This window comes from Mauremys mutica, chromosome 9 (assembly GCF_020497125.1).
Source record: "Mauremys mutica isolate MM-2020 ecotype Southern chromosome 9, ASM2049712v1, whole genome shotgun sequence".
NCBI classification, from domain to species: domain Eukaryota; kingdom Metazoa; phylum Chordata; order Testudines; family Geoemydidae; genus Mauremys; species Mauremys mutica.
This window is the reverse complement of record NC_059080.1, coordinates 13,021,428-13,036,546: the sequence shown is the minus strand read 5'-3', so window position 1 is coordinate 13,036,546 and position 15,119 is coordinate 13,021,428. Positions and strand designations below refer to the sequence as shown.

General features: G+C 42.5%; 1 protein-coding gene across 7 annotated transcripts in view; it reads left to right on the top strand.

Moving 5' to 3' along the window:
- Positions 1–14,370, top strand: part of SEPTIN6 (septin 6) — a 43,107-nt gene extending 28,737 nt beyond the window's left edge. For 3 of the 7 annotated variants that reach the window (XM_045030211.1, XM_045030213.1, XM_045030218.1), the window contains exons 6-10: positions 720–816; positions 1,188–1,356; positions 2,998–3,130; positions 4,199–4,389; positions 10,804–12,465. In XM_045030211.1, coding sequence (XP_044886146.1) covers positions 720–816; positions 1,188–1,356; positions 2,998–3,130; positions 4,199–4,389; positions 10,804–10,828 — 615 coding nt within the window. In that variant the 3' untranslated portion in view covers positions 10,829–12,465. Of the gene's footprint in view, positions 1–719; positions 817–1,187; positions 1,357–2,997; positions 3,131–4,198; positions 4,394–7,000; positions 7,044–9,529; positions 12,466–12,645 lie in introns of those variants that run through there. The other 4 variants (XM_045030217.1, XM_045030215.1, XM_045030214.1 and 1 more) reach the window with 4 other exon arrangements.
- Positions 14,371–15,119: the final 749 nt, after the last annotated feature.

The following is a 15,119-nucleotide window of genomic DNA, read 5'->3' as shown; positions in this document are numbered from 1 at the left end:
GCTGGTTTTATGTCAGCTCCCAATAGCTACTTGCCCACATCGAGACAAACCACCACAACTGGCATCTTGGCTGGCAGGCTTGGTGCAGAGGCCGAGGTACGAATGGGAATGGAGACTGACCTACCCCCATAGACATGAGGGTCCCGTCTGGTCAGGATTGAGATGTGTCAGCAGGGAAGGCTGCTTCTGTTCTGTGACTAATGTGCCACAGAACAGCCTCCAGGACTTTTAAGATGGTCACGTTCATGAGTACTGAGTTGTCTCTCTCATGTCACTCACGCGAGCGTCTTAAAGAGGGGAAACGCGTGAGAGCTGAAAAAAGCAAAGGAGGCTCTGAGAGGTCTCTTGCTGCTTCCACACCCCCGCAGCACTAACTCCTCAGGCAGAGCAAGCCTGTTATGACACAAGCAGAGTTGGTCACAATGCAGCTAGTTCAGCTCGCTTGAGACTTGGGGAGTGTATGTCTGGCAGGAGGAGCCAAATAGTGAGTAAAGAGGAGTAACATTAGCAACAGAGGTCCCCAAAGCCCTTCTTTGTCTTGGCCTGGGGCCACTGCCCCACCCCACTTTAGTGACTCGGCTTATGGGGTGGAAGGGAGACTGAACTGGTGTCTTGGGGCCTGTGTTCAACAACGTCTGGCTTGGGAGCTGTGGGTAATCCCGACGGTTTAAGTAGCCACAGTACAAGGTGACTAATACTGACCTGTTGAAATGTTTCAGGCCCACCTGCCGTTCGCAGTGATTGGCAGCACAGAGGAGCTGAAAATAGGAAACAAAATGATGAAAGCCCGTCAGTATCCCTGGGGCACAGTGCAGGGTGAGTGCTGCTCGCTGGTGTTTCCTGTGTGTGCTGGGACCATTCTCCCCAGAGTCAGTGTGATCTCGTAGGTGGAAGCACGACTGAGTCCCCATCAGTCCCCCGCTATAGCTTTGCTGCTGACTTTGGGCATCTCCGTGCCTTAGTTTCCTGTTAGGGATTACAGTCCATATCATTAATTGTTATAGCTGTGTGGGGCTCCTCTTAAGAGAAGGTGCTTTCAGTGCCAGAAAGGGTTATTGAAGTCCCTTCATGGGGTTGTGTAAGGCTGAGGGGTATATGGAGAAGACCTGTCTGTCTGTGTCTCTCTCTCTCTCTCTCTCTCTCTCTCTCTCTCTCTCTCTGTAACTCCTTCTCACAACTTTGTACAGTTGAGAATGAAGCTCACTGCGACTTTGTGAAGCTGAGAGAGATGCTGATCCGCGTGAACATGGAGGATCTTCGCGAGCAGACCCACACGCGCCACTACGAGCTGTACCGGCGATGCAAACTGGAGGAAATGGGATTTAAAGACACTGACCCAGACAGCAAACCATTCAGGTACGATCCCTGGAGCACTGGTTGTAGGAGAGAAAGGAGCTGGAGAGAGAGACGGTGGGCCCTGGCAGGAGGTTGGCTACTGTATAGCACCGTGTTAGTGCTCTGTGACCTGGTTCTGCAGGAAACTCCAACCTCCTGGAGTGTTTGATCTTTGGAATCTTCACTGGGCACTGTGCAGCCCGGCTGATTTCCCCTCCCTCCTGGTCGGTAATGAGTGGGAGAGTAACCACCACAGCTAGTTAACCCCTCAGTGTGGGCCCAGCCGAAGTGAGCGAAAAGTGGGGGCAGTAAACAAATGAAGGGAGGATGCAGATGGGGTGAGAGTGACATGGGGGGACGGGGGTTGGGGAGGAGAATGCAAGACGTTAGAGAGCACTATGGGACATAATCTCTTTATGAAACTGAGGAGTCTTTTGCCCCATGGGAGCCCCTGCTAGGCATGATGTGGTGGTTTCCCTTTGAACAAATGTCCATCTGTAAACCCTTGGTTGACTGATTTGCCAGTGTCCAGAGGTGGTCTCTGCTGTTCTTTCCACCCAGTGATGGCTAAGCTAGACCTCTCCTACAGGAACAGCAGAGACCTGGGGAGAGGCTAGAACAGAGGTCGGCAACCTTTCAGAAGTGGTGTGCCGAGTCTTCATTTATTCACTCTAACTTAAGGTTTTGCGTGCCAGTCATGCATTTTAATGTTTTTAGACGGTCTCTTTCTATAAGTCTATAATATATAACTAAACTATTGTTGTATGTAAAGTGTGTGCGCCACTGAAAATCAGTTTGCGTGCCGCCTTCGGTACACGTGCCATAGGTTGCCTACCCCTGGACTAGAACAATCAGGTGGTTGTCCTTGGAGGTAGAGGGCTAGCCAACTGCTGCATCAGAGTGGATCACTGTGGCTTGTTAATTAAACCATGAGGCTGGAGAGCCCATCCATTCAAGCCCTTTTAATATATGGCAGTAGTATGATAATGCGCAGAGTTAATGATGACATGGAAGGAAAGGCCCTTGGAGACGTATGGATTAGCAAGCAGCGTGTGAAGGATTTGATGGTGAAGATCTGAGCCAAAGCCAATTGAAAGCCTTCCATTGACCTCCAAGGGCTATGGAGGTGGACCTGAAATGGAGAAGTGGGAGAAGGAAAATAGGACTGGGTGAGGAGGAAGGTGGGGCAGGGATGGGCGAAAAACAGCACAAGAAAAAAGTTCTTGATTTATAATGGGGGTGTGAGAATCTCATAGAATTGGAATGTTTGAAGCACTCGATCTTCTCTGAAGCAAAGTCAGTGCTCCTGCTCCCAGCAGGCGGCCTGAGGAGCGTGTGGTACTGGGGCCTTCATTGGGAGACGACTGGCTGTTCTTTAACAGTCACTCAGGTTGCAAAATGAGGCAGACCTAATCTGCCGAATGTGGATCTGGAGTCGAACTTCCCCAGCGTCCTGCGGGGGTTGGGATGTGGGTTTTGGGTTGGCCCCTTCTCTTAAGATGACTGATGGCATTAGAGCAGCAGGGTCAAATTCTGCACTATCATGTGCATTCACCCCAGCCATCACCCTCATGGATTTTAATGGAGATGCACAACATGAGAGCAGAATTTAGACCACTGATTATTATTGGTTTTTTGGTTTTGTTTTGTTTTCCTCCTTAGCTTACAAGAGACTTATGAGGCCAAGAGGAATGAGTTTCTGGGGGAACTGCAGAAAAAGGAAGAGGAGATGAGGCAAATGTTTGTCCAGAGAGTCAAGGAGAAAGAAGCTGAACTTAAAGAGGCCGAAAAAGCGGTAAAAGCAGCTCTGTCTGGCTCCAATCTCATCCGCTGTTGGGAGCATTAAATTTACCTCAACAAAGTTGGTGCTGAAATTGCCATTATGTGTAGAGAACATGGCCTCACTTCATGGTGACTCTCAGTAAAGAGAGAAGGGTCCAGATTTGGCTCAGGAATGGAGTGTGTTGTGTCTGTTTTATGGGGGAAGAAATCAGGTTGTTACATTTGCATGCCATAGGGAAAATGCAACATTCTTCCATTGTGATGGCTACCAGACAGCACCATAAATAAGTGCACCACTTTCACTGTGCTATGTCTGTCCTAGGGAGAACTTGGACCCGCTAGTTCAGTTGTGATCCCTGGTCCGTTCTCCCATTTGCTTTCCTGAACTCCCCTCCACACTGCGTGAGTGTGTGCCAAGATGCAAGGAGTGAAACTGAAGCCTTGAAAGAAGCTGAATCCTCAGTCTGTTTTTCCATGTGCAGGAAATTTAAACACACAATTCCCTGAGCATCATAAGGGGAATAAATGCTGTAGTGTGATGGCTTCTGAGAATAAAGTTTATGGCATGAAATAGCTGTAATCCATTTCTCGCTGTTAGAGCCGAAAGCCTCTAATTAGTTAATTAGGTACTTAAGACGAATTTAGGAAATAACTAAGAGATCCCATTAGAAAGTAAAATAAATGGATTAAAATAAATTAAAAACCAAAAGTTGACAGCTACTTTTTGTAACTAAACAGTGCCTACCACTTATCCCATCCCATCCCATCCATACGTTTCTCAGTGACATATTCATAAAATATTGTCTAGACTATAAACATTTTGGGGTAAGGACTGTTTACCACTCTGTCTGTGTAGCAGAATAGGAGCTGTAGGCATTACTGTAATAAGCATGTGATTTCCATGGGCTGTATAACATGTTGTTATGAACCTGTGATGACAGTCTCATAGGATCCTAATCAGTTCCCGCGGGGAGAGTCAGATGAAGGAAGAATCAATACAGTACTTCAGTGTTCTCTGGAATAGAATAGCTGCTAATGCCTTGTTCTCCTTTGATGATCTGCCCCTTTTTTGACACTCTAGCTGCATGAAAAGTTTGATTGTCTCAAGAAGATGCATCAGGATGAAAAAAAGAAGCTGGAGGACAAGAAGAAATCTCTGGACGACGAAGTCAACGCATTTAAACAGAGGAAGACGGCAGCTGAATTGCTCCAGTCTCAGGCCCAGCAGGCTGGAGGATCACAGACTCTTAAAAGGGAAAAGGAGAGAAAAAAGTAAGTGGCTAACCTGGTGTTGTTTGCTTCCTGGTAATGATTTTCCTTTATTAGTTTCTAGAGGTGAACTGGGTTCTCTTCATTTAAACCTCTCTCAGTACCATTTCTCACTCAGTAGAACCCGGCATCCCTAAGGGCCAACTTTTCAGTGAGACAAACCCTCAGCCCCTAGTATGGCTGAATAATAGCTTGAAGCTGTTGACCATTACATTTCATCTTGAAGCGCAAAGAACCCAGTGCTAACTAGGCGAGGTACTGTTGTGATTGCCACTAGCCAATGAGTGCCTTAAACCAGGCCTACTCGGGTCTTTCTTTTTTTGGGGTAGGATTCAGCTGTCTTTCCCTCTCTGTGCCATGTCATTCAAAAAAAATCCAACCTGATGTGATGCTTGTTCAGGGACCTCCCATGTTGGCCTGTGGACAACATGTGAGCACCATGACAGGAATGATCTCACGTGGTCTAGAGAGGTGCAAGATGGGTCTCGTACAGAGCTCATTTTGCCGTAGTTAGGTATAAAAGCAAGGAGAGCCCTGTAGCCACTTGGAGGTACTATGCATCTAGAGCAGGGCTTGAGCGGTGGATGTATCAAAAGATGAACCGATGAGCTTCTCTTCTCTCATTAACTTGTTTATTTAACTCAGTGATACTCAGACTGAGGCTGGGAAGCCGCAAATGGCGCTTTAATCTCTCCTGCGGCTCTTCGCAGCACATGATATTAAAACACTGTGTGATTTAATTATTAACCACTCTAAGTTACTATGTTGTTGACCAAGTGTAGTCATCTTACTGGTAGAATAATAGATAATAAATGAAATAATGAATTCACACTACTGTGGCTCTTCTGGGTAATGTTGATCGCTAATTTAGCTCCTGAACCACTGGGGTCTGAGTATCACTGATTTAAGTGAAGGGAGAGCTGAGTTTTTCCTTGTCTGGAGCTCTTCCTATAGCTCCTGGTTACACTGTGGACATTTTCCATTGAAGCTAATCACCTTCAATACATACATGCAGATCCTAGGACTTGTTACTTAATAAATTCTAGCTGCTTCAGAACAACACAAGCCAAGTAATATTTTTCTCATGGGAAAATGTAAGAACCTGGTGTCTGACTCAAATTAGGTGAAGAGATTAAGATTGAAAGGAAGATTCCAGTGGTATTACTTTGGTGGGAAAATTAGTGTAACAGAGTGGAGAATTGGGTCCATAACATTTAGTCTGCAGCCACTAGAGAGCAACATAGTCGTGCATACTTAAACAGCCTGTCATTCCACCCGGAAGTGGGCAGTTATCATTTCTCTGTGATGGTACATTACCTGAAACAGAGTTCCACTGCCATCTTGTGTGTGTACTAGTAGCATTGTGCATATAACTAATGGGATATATTTTTATAGTTTCCATGATTGACAACTGTCTAGACCATCTGTGCAAATGCAGAGTAAATCTTGCATGCAGTCAGCAGTCGTAAATAAACCAATTAGTCTTATTAATATGAAGAGTACGGGAGATGCCTGAGGAGCCGGATGAGAGTGCTTGTCACAACAGGATGGCCCCTCTTTGTTTGGATTTTATTTTTGTAGCTGTGTCATCACTAGTTCAGCAGTTAAGAACCAGGTCCAGCATTTAAGATACCATTTTAGGTTTCAGCTTAGTTCTTCTCATCTGCTACAATCTGAGTATTTCTCTAGGCTGAACAAGTCTCGTAAAGCTGTGGCTGCTAACTAATTAGCTTTTCTGTCCTTTCCTCCTATGTTGGTTCCTTCAGCCTCCTAGTCATTTTTACTTCTGTTTTGAGTTCCCTTCAGTTCCTCAACAACTTTGTTACTGAGGTGACCAGGACTAAATTCAGTGATCTAGAGGGCAAAAGTCCGTCCTCCAACCTGAATCTCACCTTGCTGCATGTTCTGCATGTGTTCCACATTTAGAACTCGCTGACATCCATAGAAATGTTACTTGGAGAACAGGAACAGTGATCGGCACTGTGGATTGAGGACCTTTTACCCTAAGATTGATCTTGCCACAGCTGTATAGAAAGAGAGATTATCTTATTCCATGACATGATGTGTGTCTACAGTATAAACAGCTCCAGAAGCACTCAAGTGTGCTCTGTGTATCTGAGTTCAGACACCCCCTGCCCTCCCCATGTATCATTCATAGAATTCAGCTTGATCAGGCCAGAAAGGGTTAATACTATCCTCACTGAAAAGCTTAGGGGCCCAGAAAAACACCATCAAGAGTAGATATTGAGCACTGAAACCAACATTGGGATCAGAGTGATTGAGTAAGAGGGTTCTCGGCTCTCAAATACAATAGCTGTCTTTAAAATGTGATATTGTACTTTGCTGTCTACCTAAATCCTACAGTTGATATTGTCCTATATGTTCAGTTACAGTATTTAGATGGTAAATCTCTCTAACAAGCCATGGATTATATACACAGTACTTTAACTCTTTCATTTCATAGTGGCTGAACATAAACTAGCCCTTCTCTTTCCCAGCACTTCTCACTTCTTTGTTTAGTTCAAACTTCATTAATTGCGCTAATTCATGACTTGATTTCTTTTTTTATTGTCATTCCATCATCAGTAGTTCTTACTTGTGTGCTGTTTTACAGTTAACTGCTGTTTGCTGCATGGTGCATGAGGTACATTGTCCTGGTAAGCTTTATTAACTCAAATAGACCTTGCAGTGGGGTCAATTACAGTTCTTAAAAACAACAAACCTAAAGCCAGTACATTTTCTCACCCTCTCTCGGCACTGTGGATGTATTACCAGTCTTGTTGTGCATACACTGTTACAAAATTACAATGCATAGGTGAAGTGTGTATGTTCTTTGAAGATGCTTTAAAGTAATGTGCATGGTTATTCCTGTAGAACTGTTTTGATTTGTAATACTAAAAGTCAGGACATTTCCTTTGAGCTTCACAGCCATTTAGCTTGTGTCGCTAATTTATAAGTTGTGTTCTTTTCTTTTAGCCCCATAGAGAGAAATTATATTCTTTAAGCTTGTAGGCCTCCCAGATACTATGGTAACAGTTGCTATAGAAATGCATATGGTGATAATAGACTCAAGCTAGCTGGTGAAAATTGGCTTTGTTTTAATCTAGGACGTAGTATTATATCTGCAGTGCAGGACTTGGTTCCAAAACTGAGTTTTGTTCTTGATTCTGCCACTGGTTTACCTGTAACCTGGGGCAAGTCACTGAACTTCTCTGAGCCTCCATTCACCTCTAGGCACCATAATAATCACAAAGCATTAATTATTTGTTAAATCAGCTATTGCCAAATAAGTGAAAATCCAGTTCAGGCTGGTTATCTAAAGTGATCCAGAATCACAGGTTGCAGGCTTCCATAAGTCAGATTAAGAGGTCAGAAACCTTATTTATGCTTTGTATATCGAGCAAGGGGTGCTAGTAGTCTTTAATATTAAACATGGGATTTTTGGCAAAAAAGATTAGCACCCCAGATACAGTCAATCTTCTAAAACCCTCCCCTGTAAATATGCACTGACGCATGCCTCTCTGGGCCATGCCGTGAACGCTGCAGGAGCATCCAACTGCCTTAATCCTGAGAGAGGCTACAAAAGTGTTTCTTCCTTAAATGGGTCAGTACGTTAGTCCTCAAGGAATTTTAACCAGCCTTGCAAAACTATTCACCCTGCATAAGTAGGTTTGTCTTGACTGCAGTATCATTGGTCATTGGATCATTGGTCTCTTCCATCTCTAATGACTATTCTTGCCACATGCGTAGCATGGAAATGTTGTGGGCTGCATAGCATTAGGGAGGCTTCATTGTCTACATGAGGATGTATGTCCTCCAATGCCGAACAGGGTTAATGCAACTTACAGTCAGCAAGTGCTTTCAGCATTCAGGGTCTGTGTCGTAAAGGGGAGGATAATTTATATAATGACAGCTTTTGAGAAATGCACTCGTCTGGCTGAAGGAGACAGGGAAAGCCACCCAGATCTCGCTGGGATGGATGAAGAATAAACTGATGTTTACAGCTGTCTACTTACTTTTCTTAGAGTTGGAATGAATAAGCGTACATGTAAGTTTTTCAATTTCCTACTAGATAAATAGATGGTGGAGCATCAGCCCTGTCAACATGAATAGAGGCTGCATGCACTGCTGTAAGAACATGCCCTTAAAATCATAATATTTACCCACTTTTTATAAAGAGAATCAGGATCATATCCATATGGACCATCACACACACACACATACTAAAACCTATTTAAAATAAGTTCTCTCTTTAGGATCTAGCTATTAACAAACCCACAGTCTGTTCTTAAACAGAGAAATAAAAGCCAGTTCTAGTTTTATTCAGAGGGAGGAAACAATCCTAATTAGAATAGAAAGTAAATGTTTGACTGTAAGTGAGGCATTTGAATTGAAGTTAACGTGTTTACCAAGCTCCACTTAATGGTAAGATATCCAGAAGTGTCCTATACTGATTGAAATACACCAAAGAAATCTCTCGAGCTGTCTGACCAGATGAGTGTTCTTGCTGCCGATGAGAACAAAACAAAGAAAAGAACAATTCTTTGCTTTTCAGGATCTGAACATGAAAAATAAGCTCAAAGAACAGCTATGTTCATTCTAGTGAGAGTACAAAGCCCTCAGTGCTAAAATACCGTTGGAGTGAACATTACTGATTCTTGTTGGTTTTGGATTGCTTTTAGCAGTCCTTGTAACTGGTCGCTGTTGTGTGCTGGACTCTGAATCCAATAAAGTTCTTTTGTTCAAAATACACAATTGCAAGACGGTGCCTTTTGAATGGGTATTTGTCCTTGCTGAGCTTAATATGTATATCTGGTACTTTTTCAGCAATTCAAAAAATACTCGCAATACTTACTGATCTCTAGAGTACTACAGGGTGTCACTGTTTTGCAAGGGTATAAATGATCCACTGATGATAGATCCTGCAATCTGCAGAGATCCAAAAGGATTGTTTTAAAAAGAAGCCTGGTTTATCCCACTGCTTTGTGTGCCTGTGTGAAAAGCATGTCTTGTAATCAGTCAAATTAAATTTTATTAACACGTAGTAACATTTTCATTTGTTTTGTATCTTAGGAACCATATTATTTTTTATTTTTAAATTAATCCATAAAAACATTAATCTGCCTTTTTCTTTCATTTTCAGTTCGGGTTTCCTGTAGAACCTTTCCCTTCGCACCAGAACCGAATGCTCCCACATTCAGTTAACATGCAGTTACGCCACTGTGCCTATTTGCCCATCTTTACCCTCCCACTCCCTTCCTCTTCTCATCACTCTTAAAAAAAAGCAAAAGAGTCTGCATCCTTGGCTGTCTTTTGGTGAAGAACCCAGCAATAACCTGTGTGGAACTGACAAGAGATGCTAAACGCTGCTATCTGTTCCCTGGATCAGTAGCACGTTTGCCAAGCGCTTTCAGAACTAGTGTTCTCTGTCCTAAAGTGTTACGATTATTTCTCTCTCATGTTTGTTTCACAGCTGCATGGTAAGAGAGCACGGCTGCTTGTTGGTTGCATTTAGTGCCATGACTCCTGAGCCCTATGACAGATTGCCTGTGAATGCTGTAGTCATGCATCTTGGTGAAATGTGGCTGCCTATAGATAGAGGCTTTTTTCTTTTTGTTTTCATTTCATGTATAAACATCTAATCCATCATTATTTAGATGTGCTTTGGTTAATTTGCGTAATTTAAGTGACTGTTACAAAACTTGCCATGTTTGCAGGGATGGGCCTGAGCCAAAACCCAGAGGATGGAACAACCCTCTGCCCCAAACTTTGGGAAAACTCAAATCAGGATCCAATCTTTGCAGCAAAATCCCTGTGATTTATTCCCTTTCCCAATGGTGGACTGAACCAAAATGCCAGATCCAACCATCTCCCCTGCCCCCCTTTCTGGGCGGTTCAGATCTGATTCAGTCTAGGCTGTCCTTGTAACTTTATTGCCCTATGACTGCAGTGGGTTGAAACAAACTCTGGATCAGAACTCAGGGAACATGGATGGCTAGGGCCCGTATTTACTTGCTAGAACAAACTGGTGTTTATGAAGAAAGATGTGTTGCAAAGTTTCCATGTGATTTATTCTTCAGGACCTGTCCATTTTTTTACTTTTAATACACAAAGTATTGCCTAGAAAAGACCAGCATGTGTGTTCCTAAGCAGATGCTGCCAAGTTGCTTAAGTTTTCTATTCAGCAAAATATTTTCAATGCGCGATTTGCACAGAAAGGGTGGGACTCTTGCTGCTGACTTCAGTGGGGCCAGTATTTTACCCCGGGGCCAGGTACACTTTGTCCACTAAATATACATTTGACCACAGTCTGCATGTAAGTGTCCTGTATATTTCTTGACGGGGAAATGTTTAAAATAGTCTTCCTCAGACAGTGAATTCTGGTTAACGTTACATTTTTTTGCCCTTCTTTTACAGTAATCCATGGCTCTGTACTGAATAGTAATCCCTGAATACAATGGGCTGGAATGGACCTTCATTTACTTGTTAAATTGGAGGTTCTAATATAAACTGACAGCTTCTCATAATATTTCAGTCCTGGCTTTCCTATGCAAAACTGCTCTCTTAGATAGCTTCCTCAGGAGTCTGTCTTTACTATGTACTGATGGTTATTGCTTTTATTAAATCATGTAACAGAAGTCAGTAATGAGGTTTTTGGACATTGTAACTTTAAATCTCTATTTTTCCCCCTACATTTAATGGCCACCCCCCACCCCTTATTAAGGGATGTGGAAATGAGTTCTGTGCTGCTTTTTTGTGCTGTCAGAATAAAATAGTACAGATTAAAATATATTTATTGGTGAGTTTAAGACGACAACAGCACCTAGGTTTGATTATGGCATGACTGAGAGGTTAAGAACTTTCCTTGTATCTTGGATGCTTTGTTTAATAGCTGTAAAATATTAATCGTCTTTCTCATTTGATTAATTTCCCAAGTCACATGGACATTTTAATACTCATTTGAAATTCCTACTGGCCCTAATCCTGCAGTCAGATCCGTGTGCACTGGGCTCTGCCTGGTTGCAGGGCTCTGCAGGCACAGATCTTATTGCAGGGTCAGGGTCCATGTTGGCAAATATCGCCTTTATAACACATTTAAACTTTTTAAAACTCTGTGTAAGATAAGCACACTGACATTGTCATTCTGGGTGAAAAATTATCTTTCTGTGCAGAGTTATATGCTGAGAGATAATTTTACCTAGAAAGATCTGAAGTTTGCACATCTTACAAAGTTTGAAACAAACATCCCTCTTCCCTCCTACCCCTCTCCCTTTCCCACCCAAATACCCTTCTGGTTAAATGGGAGCTGGTTACTTCAATGCGTGTGTGAGACAGTTTTGCTGTAATCAGTTGTCTGCACATGCTCATTTTAAAACTAATGACTGATCGACGTTGATAGATTCCACTCAGGTAAACTTTTCATTGTTTCTACTGAATACCATGATTTTTATATCCGGGACGAGCTTTTGGGACACATTCTGCCCCAAATCTTCTGGCAAACTCCTGGCTCTAGGGCTGTACATAGTCCTACATTCTGAAGTAGTTAAGCATACACTGATACAAGGTGTTCCAAATAGTATCCTCCTAAGGCTGGCATATAATCTGTTCTCTGTGATGTGCATTGATGTTAAGGGGGAGTTGAGTTTAAAGCACTAGCGTGATGTGTGTATTTAGTCCCCTTTCCATCCATATAGTCACTCAAGTGGTCAGTTAACCTCATGCAGTAATCCATAACTGAAACTAAGGTGTGGCCTCGTTTGAGAAATCAGGACTATTAAAACTCTTGATTGCAATTTATTTATATTCGTCTCAGGTATCCTGTTTCACTGTAAAGACAATTTTTTTTCCCAAAAAAAGCATTCGTTTCTTTTTTAGAAGTTGAAATATTTTAAGCTTTTGCTTCTTTCAGCTCTGTGGAATGTAAGCATGTTTTCTGAAATCGGTCAGTTTCACTTTGTCAGGGGTTCCAGGGATTAGCTGAAAGGGGCTTTTCATCTTGCTTTTACTTGCTGCATTATGGGTTGGTTTAGATCATTTGATTTTTTTTTATAATGCTATTAAAAGTATTTTTTAAACAAATTTTAATTTGTCTGGTTTTCTTCAAGCACTTTGAGCAGCCCTCTGCGGGATCCGTAATTGCCTAGAAATGATGCATGTGCCCATCTCTCTTCTATTGTTTTCATATTGAGTCTCTATTTCTTGCTTTTTTGAATGTCCTTCTCCTTTTTGATAATCTCCTGTTTTTCTCTCTTTCTGTAGCTTTTTTTAAATCTGTCCTCGCCAGCTGCACTGTGTCTGAGGGAGAAGACTGCCACTTGTAGAAGAGTTTAGGGATCCTATAATGTCGGGGGCGGGGAGGGAATCTTCAGTGTTAGTGTCTTTGAAAGAAGCTCTTTTCTGACTTGCATGGTATTTAAAATTGAAGTGTCTTGTATTTGTGTGACAAGACCACACGATATTGGGGAAGGCTGATCATGTAAAAAAAACTTGGAGAAGCAACAGAAATGTGGTGATTAGATTAACCAGTAGCCAAATTTTCAAAACGTTGGGTTACAGCCATGTTTTTTCCTCTAATTTGGCCTAATAGAAGGGTCCTGGACTCTCCTAAGGATCTGTGGAAGCCTGATGGGGTGTTTTCAGTATGTGAATTTGTTGGTTTGTTTTGAAAACTGTTACGTTCGCTGTCAAAGGAGCTATAAACAAGGGGTGATTTGCCACATTGACAGCCACAAAATACTTTTTAATTTTAACAAGGAAGTAAAGCAAAAAAGGAAATGTTTCCATTAGTGTTGTTTGTGCCTCCACCACCTTATTAAACTGCATCACCTGATTGACCACAGGTTGAGTGAGATTTTTTAACGTGAAATCATGTATTGCATAAAATGCTCCAAATAGTCTAACCTTTCCCTGTGCGCTTTAGTTAGAGAATGATCTTACACTTAAGAGTTATTGGAATGGGAGGGGTGGAGCTGTCAGTGGCTGGTAATACTCCATCCAAATACCATGTGAGTAGACTGCAGTGTCCTTAAAATGCATTTGATGCCTGTTCTAGAACTTTTTGCTTGTCTCGTTCTCCCTTGGAACATTCACTGCATGTTTTTCCAAACTGCATTCTACTGTCTCTCTCCTTTATTTTTTTTGTTTCCTTTTTACAAATGGAAATGTGAAAAACTGCACTGCATATATATATTTACATGACAAACATTAAAGAACCAGCACTGTTAAGCGTGACACCTTTCTAACTTTAATGTCAATTTTCAATTAAAAAAAAATGCAAAAACCCAGCTGTGTCCTGCTGTTGTTTGTGCTGAGGGTTTCCCCTAAGTCAGTCAATCTGCCAGTCGAGTTCTCTTCAAAGGAAATGTATGCAGTTTAGTAGATGAGCCATTTTGCAATGTAGCCCCAGGATATGGGTTTAACACATTTGTCAGAAGTATCACAGGTTCTTTTAATATGGAAAACACACTGAGAAGATGGGGAGGGGGTAATGGTGATGCGGGGGAGGTTGTGTGGTTTTTATATCTCGTCCCGAATACTTCATCTCTGGCACAACACCCTTAACTCTGTGCTGAAGCATTGGAGCAGTCCTGACTTGATGGAAAGTGCCTCCTGCTAAATTGCCAGCACCAGTTCCTGCAGCACACTCTGGGTTGTCCTTGGAGATCTTGCATACGATTCTTTCCTAGGTCTCTCTGTCTGCTTAATTTAGGGCCTGAAATATTATAACTGCAGGTGAAAATACAGAACTACCTTAGATGCCAAAATGTATTGTGGATGAAAGCTCTATAAATTCAACATGGATTTTCTCTTAGCCAGTTACACTTTAATATAAAGAATTGTTTAGCTGCCTTTTTTCAGAAGGCAGTGTCAGGCTAGTAGTTACATTTCCTTGTGTGTTACTGATACTGCGGATTATTAAAACTGAAAATGTAAATATTGAATTTGCTCTTTGCCTTTTATGGGATGTTTGCTTTTTGCACTTTGAGGTTGGCTGATTAAACTAGACTGGGCTGAACCTTAAAATGTTTTTGTTTTGGTTTGTATGAAACCTCAAATGGATAGAATCATTGCCCAAAATGAGCAATGAAATACTATGTTGAAAGTATCCAGAACAACCTGTCATGTACTTACTATGTGTTTCATCTTTATAACAGTTTATATTTGTCTGCTTTTATATACAGCTAACTACAGCAGTACTCTCAAATGGCAAAGAAACAACAGCTTAAACTAGGAGATGCTCAGTTGGTTGAGGGAAGATTGTTTCTGTCAAAGTTATGAAACTGTAGATGAGCTCTCTAAACTGGAGAGTAAAAGTGCAGTGAAATCTCTAAGTGACTTCTCCAGGGGCTAACAAACTGGTTGCTTAAGAGGTGGCTTTAGATACAGTTGGAGCAGAATTATACTCAGTGCTCTACAATTTGTCGGGGGCCCAGAGCCCCAGACATCGGCACTGCAGTTTTATAGCCCTACACTCTGAGCAGGGCCGGCTCCAGGGTTTTTGCTGCCCCAAGCGGCGGGGTTGGGGGAGCCGCAATCGGCAGCAGCTCCACTGTGCTGCTTTATTCTTCGGCAGCACGTCCTTCCCTCCACCGAAGAGCCGAACGTGCCGCCCCTCTTCATTGGCCACCCCAGGCACCTGCTTGCTGCGCTGGTGCCTGGAGCTGGCCCTGACTCCAAGCCCTGCGACCCTGAGTCAGCTGACATGGGCGAGCCAGGGGTGTTTTATTGCAGGA